General features: G+C 42.7%; 1 protein-coding gene across 1 annotated transcript in view; it reads right to left on the reverse strand.

The window, feature by feature from the left end:
• Positions 1–424: 424 nt before the first annotated feature.
• The window catches only part of shtn2 (shootin 2), a 17,353-nt gene continuing 9,594 nt past the window's right edge, over positions 425–8,183 (reverse strand). The window contains exons 11-15 of the mRNA XM_080744747.1: positions 3,988–4,082; positions 3,625–3,657; positions 3,349–3,402; positions 1,553–1,700; positions 425–1,036 (exon numbers count right to left, since the gene is read on the reverse strand). Of these exons, the coding sequence (XP_080600873.1) occupies positions 891–1,036; positions 1,553–1,700; positions 3,349–3,402; positions 3,625–3,657; positions 3,988–4,082 (476 nt within the window). The 3' untranslated portion in view covers positions 425–890. The remainder of the gene's footprint in view (positions 1,037–1,552; positions 1,701–3,348; positions 3,403–3,624; positions 3,658–3,987; positions 4,083–8,183) is intronic.

Here is an 8,183-nt window from a genome sequence, read left to right on the forward strand (position 1 = left end):
TTGCATTGACCTGCATGTCCTATCTGCTCAGAGAAGCCAAAGCCTATAATTGCGACCGTCAGGTCGCAGTTTAGTATCAAAACCTCCACCGGTCGTCCGTACGTCCGTCCGTCGGTCACACGTCACACCTTTGCCCTGCTCATATCTCCGCATCAGTATGACATCACACTGCTGACATCAGTATGACATCACACCATACACAAATGACCGCAATCAGTATGACATCACACCGTACACAAATGACCCTTATATAAGACCGGCATTATCTACCGACAGATTAGTAACAAGATGTCAAAATCGATTTGTGTACGGTGTGATGTCATACTGATGTCAGCAGTGTGATGTCATACTGATGTCAGCAGCTATGTCTCTATATATGGAGTTATATGCTGTTCGTGTCCAAATATGGGGCTTGTGAGGTCAGACTTAGTGAGATTCGTCGGTTATCTCCATATATGGAGGGATGTGTTGGTTATCTCCATATTGTTCTGGTGTTATAAGATTTAGTTTACAGTTTGGGCCGGGCCTTAATTTTTAGGCCCATTGAGAACTCTAGTTAAGTGGTTTTCAAAGTGGGTGACGGGGCACCCTGGGGTGGCGGGACGGCAGTCCAGGAGTGCCACAAGATAATTTTTGTTAATATTTTAAATTTATTTGGACATTTAAAAATATATTTAGTATAATTTTAAACTTGAAGTACAAAGTTATTTTCAGTCAGTTCTAACCAAAATGTCTATTAGCCTATCTTGCGTTTTCCTCGCAAAATAATCGCTAAAATATGCTATAAATATAAGGTGCTGGGAGTGAAAATTAGGAATATAATGTAGGGGTGCCTCGGATGAAGAAAATATTAATAGGGGTGCCCTGAGCCATGAGGGTGGATGGTGTGGTCAGTGGTTGTTGATGATCAGGGTGGATTCTCTGATGCGAGAGTCTCTCTTCTCTCTGTTCTGCGTCAGCCTGCGGAGCACAGGGACACTGCTGCTCTCTCCTGCCCAGAGAATAGGCTCTGCTGCTGGGTTGCACGGCTGGGAGTCTGGATGGACAAGATGGCATTACATTGCAGTGCAGAAAGTTAATCAAACTAACTAACTAACTATAAATATATATATATATAATATATATATATATATATATATACTTTTCTTCTAATTAATAACATATAATTTAGTCCATGTGCAAGTTAGAGTATTATGTAAAAAGTATATGCTCTAATATGCAGATTGGACTAAATTGTATTTAAGTATTGTATAAGTTATATTGTATTTGTATTGTATTTATTATATTATTATTTACTAAATACAATATAACTTATACAATCTGTATGGTAGAGTATGTTAATACGATATAATTTATACAATCTGTATGGTCGAGCATTTTAATACAACATTACTTATAATGGCGGCTGGTTGTATTTCGTCTCCCTGCTCGTCTATTGAGACATTTAGATTGTGTCAAAGGTCATGTATCACCTAGACATAGGATCTGACATGACTTTTGACCTTTTGGTCAAGATTCAGTTAATCATTCTTCTTCTTATTATAATTAGTACCAGTAGAGAAACAGGGCTGATCCAGTCCTTCTGTCATTGCCTTCCTCCTCCTCTGCAGAACCATCAGTAGCTCCGCCTCCCCTACATTACGGCTGATCCTCTTCCTGGACGCTGCTGCCCTCTGGTGGCCCTGGCGTTTCATGACGTTCTGCCACAGTGACAAAGACATTAGCGACCTTAAGCAACGCAACGGCAACGGCAGATGACAACGGTAACCGGAAATGATCCGTGCTCAATAGATAAACCTGCCGTCGCCGCAGCCGTCTCTACTACGGCAGAAGGTCCCTTCCCACGTAGCGCCTACTCCGTCTGCTGTGCGTCGCCACGGGAACCAAAGCGTTCAGTGAAAGGGGTGGGAACCCGTCGCCGCCAAGGCTTTGCTTAACCATTTTGATCGCTACGCCGATTACGTCATAGCAGCCGTAGTCCGCCTGGTGTTGCCATCCTGAAAATCATCTAGCTTAAAGTTGCTATTATTTTTACCAAGAGGCAGGTGGCGTGTATCCAAAAGGCACCCCGGTACAGTTAAGACCCGCACCGCGGAAGCTTGTGATTGGCTGAACCGGAAGTAGGGAGCACTCTGCTGTGTTCACTTGTACCGCGCGGAGGTGACGAAAGTCGGGGGGACGAAGATTTACTATTCTGGCCCCCTGGTTTACAACTTCTAACAGCGCTGAGTTGGATGCGACTTTCGCTGCCACTCGACACTGCGACTCACTCGCTGCCACTTGCTCGCCGGTGTCTCACGTGGCTCAAGGTCGCCTGAGACTGCGCGCCTCCGTCATCTCCACTGAAAATAAGGCTCCTTTACAAGAACCATACTAAACCGGGGTGCCTTTAGGATGCACGCCTAAGATTAGTGTAATTGTGTCATTTGATGCCTGATGGGGTTTAAAGTCATTATTTAACATTCTTGCTGGATGTGGTTCACTAACAGCCACATGACATTGAAGTCCACACATCCAAAGTGTGGTTGAATTATCTGAAAAAATATAGAGTGTATTCGCGTGACATCATCATCATACCCGAAAGTTATGCGGAAACACCTACTGAGTGGCAAAAATATATATATACTTTCTGGCCTTGACAGCCCATACATCCAAACAGAAATGTCCTATCTGATTGCATTAAACAATGTTAAACTCACTTTGCCACTTGATTTGCCATTCACTTTGAGCATACCCTCTATTGAGCCCAAAGCTTATTGATACCGGGTACTCAATACATTTGTTTGTAGCGGGCCCTTGTTTCGAGCTCCATCCCCAGTTGAGGCATTACATTTTTAGTTGACTCAGCTGCTCCACAGATAAATACTGTGATCTACAAGCTTTACTATTATTGTGATTGACTATGATAAACAATTGTGTCACTTATATTATTTGACACTTTAGACTTTAGACAATGTTTGACTATTTTTCTTTTCTTCTTTTAAAATGCATAGGTCATTAAATGGTCACTTCACTGTCATCTGGGGACCCCCCAAAATCATGCGGGGTCATCCCTGGGCTTTTACACTCTCCGTTCAGACATGCTGCCATTCAGACATTGACTTCTAATTGTCTGAATGGCGACACTTCCATAGAGGTTAGGGTTAGGGTTAGTGTCTGAATAGGGGGAGGTCTGAATGGCAGCATGTCTGAATGTGGGGATGCTGGCCCACAGGTTGAGAACCACTGGCCTAATGCATTTCAAACTGGGGGTCCTTGAAATGAAAATGATTGAGCCTTTGTAGATCTACCATAAGTCAAATCATCATCATAATAAGAATCAAAGTGCAGTGCAGTAATTTGGCCTACCAGCATTCCTTTCAACTCCACAACCGCTGACTTCCTTTTCTCACTCTGCTGCTCCTGTTGAAACAACACAAGTACAGTCGCACATCTTTTTAACAACAGTAATATCACAGTACAGAAATACTAGTAAAAGTGACAGTAGAAATGATTTAACTCCCAGAGCACCAATAACGGATTTGGACAGTTTTTTAATAGCATTTTTCACAACTTAGCGACAGTTGCAGTTTGTTTACAGTATGATGCAGAAATTGCAGATAAGATGAGTGATTCTATATTCACCTTCCAGGAACTGTCTTCATCCTGCAGTCCAACCTGAGAGAGAGATTACACTGTCAATGTTTATTTAACCTTGAGAGTCTGTGGAAGACTTTAATAAAGACCATGACCAAGTCTGAAGATTTTGGTCTTTAGTGGGTCTTGTGTGTTATGTTTGAGTATTGTTAGACAACGACTAGATAATCATGCCTTTATTTCCTCATACTGTAAATTGATTACTGCAGACAGTTCCCTGTGCACCGGCTTAGAGCAGTCATCTCAGCCTACGAGGCCAAAATATGAACAAGATCATGAACGATCATTCATTGAACGCTGTGTGTGTGCGTGGCTGCGTGCGTGCGTGCATCCGTCCGTGCGTGCGTGTACCTGGGGCCTAGTGGGTCTCAGGACTATCCCCTTACGGATCCTCTCCATCATCTCTCCCACAGCTCTGCTCTTCACATCCACCTGGTCATCTGGCTCTGTGTGATGATGTCACCGTCACATACAACAGTGTCAAGGACCCCCAAACTGCCTATATTAGGCCAGGGGCCAATTCTGATCTGATCTTCACAAATTGGTACCACCCAAGGTGACCATACATTTTTGACTTCCTACATGTCTCTAGTTTACATTTTGGTATGATAACCCTTTCTGAGACCCAGCTTAATTGATGTTATCAGCCGCTAGAGTTTTTTTTTTTCTGGGTATTTAAGTAGGATGTGAGGGGTCTAACTAGGGGTTTGTCATGATGCTGAATCCATTGCAAGCATTTGTTTTGCACAAAAAAAACATTCCTTGGGCTACAAATGGCCCCAGAAAACAATGGTTTAGTGATGAAAAGTGATGAGTCATCACTTTTCCTCAGTTTCATCAGTTTTGTGGGCGTTTTCTGGGGCCATTTGTAGCCCAAGGAATGTTTTTTGTGCAAAACAAATGCTTGGATTCAGCATCATGACAAACACCTAGTTAGACCCCTCACATCCTACTTAAATGCCCAGAAAAAAATGTTTTCTGGGTATTTTCCTCCTGTATAGAAAGTCGATGGGAGACAGACTCTAGCGGCTGATAACATCAATTAAGCTGGGTCTCAGAAAGGGTTATCATACCAAAATGTAAACTAGAGACATGTAGGAAGTAAAAAATGTACGGTCACCTTGGGTGGTACCAATTTGTGAAGATATCAGAATTGGCCCCTGGCCTATATGCACAGCAGCCATATTGTAAAGGGCCTCGTCCTTACTTCCTTCACAGCTGTTACCAATGAAGGCTCTGTGCTCTGGTCAAACAGAGTCAGGGTGCTGATTATGTTGTGCATGTTGGCTCACTGGAAACATGTTCCTATATGTTTGTATAGTAAGTAGGCATTTGCTTAAATCGATAACAATAGGAGTCTCTAGTTTGAGAGGGATATCCAGGTACTGTTTTGGTGGTTTCAGATTCAGATTTCAGATTCAGATTCAGATTTCCTTTATTGCCATTGTGTAAAACACATAGGAATTTGTTTTGGCGACTTACATAATGTGCATTCAATAATTTCTTCACATAACATATAACGTAAACTCACAACACAAACAACACCGTGCAAGAAGTAAAAGTGCAGTATTGTTCAGTTCAATTGAGCAGCACAGTCCTATTTCTGGTGTCTCTAGGGCAGGGGTTCCCAAACTTTTTTTGCTCGGGGCACCCCTTTAAATATTTTTTCATCTGAGTCATCCCTACTAGGGATGGTCCGATCAGATTTTTTGGAACCGATCACCGAGCACCGATCACAAAAGTTTGATCATCCGATACCAATCAATCACCGATCCGATCAAGTTAATATTTATATATTATTTATATTTTCTAAATGTTAATGTTTTAACTTTAATTAATTAATTCACTCATGAATTCATTTATAGTTATTTACCAGCATTACTATGTATTTATTATCATAGCAGTAACTAATTATTCCTTCAGCACTGTGGAAATCAATACCCCAAAATGGCCTCAAGTGGGCATACTGAACGGCTGGTTGATCGGATGCACCGATCGGATCGGATCGGTGAATTTACCTTTTGATCTAAACCACTGATTATCGCCGATCACGCTTTGATCGGCCCGATCCGATCCATTGCCGATTGATCGGTAACATCTCTAATCCCTACATTATTATATTCCTAATTTTCACTCCCAGCAACTTATATTTATAGCACATTTTAGCGATTATGTTGCGAGGCAAACAAGATAATAGCCATTTTGGTTAGAACTGACTTTGTACTTCAAGTTTAAAATGATACTAAATATATTTTTAAATGTCAAATAAATGTCAAATATTATCAAATTATCTCGCGTCACCCCTGGACTGCCGTCGCAGCACCCCAGGGTGCCCCGTCACCCACTTTGAAAACCCCTGCTCTGGGGGACAGGGGAAGAACGGAAACCAGAGTCCATGAGCAGCCTGGCGGCTGAGGGGAAACAGCTGCGTCTGTGGCGCTCAGTATTGATTGATTGAAGAATTTATTAGAAGTTTGCAATAGAAAAAAGTACAGTTTCATGACAGTACAAATCACTGGTACAAGGTCAACTAAAAGGAGATCCTAGAAAGCCGAGGCTTATTTCCACAGGAACCACACTTTAAGTATCTCATATAACATTGAAAGACAGACGGATAGAACATAGTACTTTATCTAGGATAATATCAGTTTCAAAAGCATAACATCAAATACAAAAGGCAGAATACAAAGAAAAAGGGGGGGGGGGAGCATGGGGGCTTAGTCTATTTACAAGTCACGGGTAGCTGCTGACTGAAGGTGACTTTTCATACCAATTTTGAAGGAGGCTAGGGATTTGCTCTCCTTTAGGGCTTGTGGAAGGGCGTTCCACATGTTGATGGTATAGCAGGAGAACGAGTTAGCGCCTTGTTTAGTGTTAAATCTACGCTGATGATGATTAGTGGAGCTGCCTCTGGTGTTATGATCGTGAACATCCTTGACCTTTAAGAAGTAGTTTGTCAGGTACATGGGAATCTTGGAGGTGTAGTGTATCTTGTACACCAGGCCCATTGCAAGATGCTGTACTCTGTCAGCTACTTTGAGCCACCCCACGCTTTCGTGGTGATGCTCGGTAAGGTGGGTCAGAGGAGGGAGACCAAGCACAACCCTAATTAGTTTGTTTTGGGCTGTTTGGAGCTTTAGCTTTAAGGCAGCTGGGGCGTCGCGATACCAGACAAGGACTCCGTAATCAATGAGGGGCCCAATAAGAGCACCTCCTAGTGTCTTTCGGGATTTAATATTGATCAGTGGGGCAACTCTTTGCAAGAAGCGAATTCGTTGATTGACTTTATTGATTACCTTGGTGGTCATTTTTTCACTGGATAGGTTAGCCTCCAGGATGCAACCCAGGTAGCAGATGTGGTTTTTTCTTTCTATCACAGTGTCACCTACTTTAATTGTGAAGTTCTCAACTAGGCTAAGTTTCTGACTAGATCCAAAGAGGATACATTCAGTTTTGCCTAGGTGAATTGAGAGTCTGTTGTCATTGAGCCAGGTGCAGATCTTGTTAAGTTCACAGTTAAGGGCCTTTTCAACCTGCAAAATGTCTCTGCCTGAGACTAGGAGAGCCGAGTCATCCGCGAACAGAAACAGATTGCAGTCACAAGCAGATGACATGTCGTTTACGTATATTAAGAACAACAGTGGTCCTAGTATACTCCCTTGAGGTACTCCACAGTTTACTGGGAGGGGGGGGGACAGGGTTCCGTTGACTTCCACCATCTGTTCCCTCCCCACCAAGTAAGAGTGCATCCATCTCACTGCTGTGCTATCAAGACCAATAGCTTTGAGTTTTTCGATCAGAATAGAATGATCGACGGTGTCAAATGCCTTCTGGAGGTCCAGCATGACCATGCCACAATATTTGCCATCGTGAATTTCACGTTTGATGTAATCATTCAAATAGATGAGGCATGTATCTGTGGAATGGGACTCTCTGAAGCCAGACTGGAACTCGTAGATCAGTTTATTCTCTTCAAGATATCTAGCCACCTGTTCATAGACAATTTTTTCCATTACCTTAGAGATGGAACTAAGGATTGAGATTGGCCTGTAGTTGCCAGGGTCAAGTTTACTGCCTTTTTTGTGCAGGGGGGTTACCTTGGCTAATTTGAAGTCCTGGGGGACATAACCCTGCTTGATAGATAGATTAATAATATGGGTAATGATTGGGGCAATGGTGGCAGCTGAGTCTATGAGAAATTTGGGGGCAATTTTATCATGGCCAGCGGCCTTGAATTGAGGTAGGGTGCGCAGTTTTTTAAACACTTCATCAGTTGACACCGTGGCAAGTTTAAAGTTGTCTTTGCATACCCCAAGGTTCCTGTAGAATTTCAAGATGTGCCTAACACCAAACAGCCCAGATGGAGCGGGCAGTTTATTGACCAGATTTTTGGCCATGGAGGTGAAGTAGATGTTGAGATTTTTGGCTACATCAAGACTATCCGTGAGGAGGGTTATGGGAGTTTGGATGGATATGTTGCTGGCTATGGATCTGAGTTTAGCACCACAACCTAGCTGGGTTTTAAATAGCTTCCATAGGTCTCGTGG

Source organism: Nannobrachium achirus (genome assembly GCF_963921795.1).
Source record: "Nannobrachium achirus genome assembly, chromosome: 16".
Classification (NCBI taxonomy): Eukaryota; Metazoa; Chordata; class Actinopteri; order Myctophiformes; family Myctophidae; genus Nannobrachium; species Nannobrachium achirus.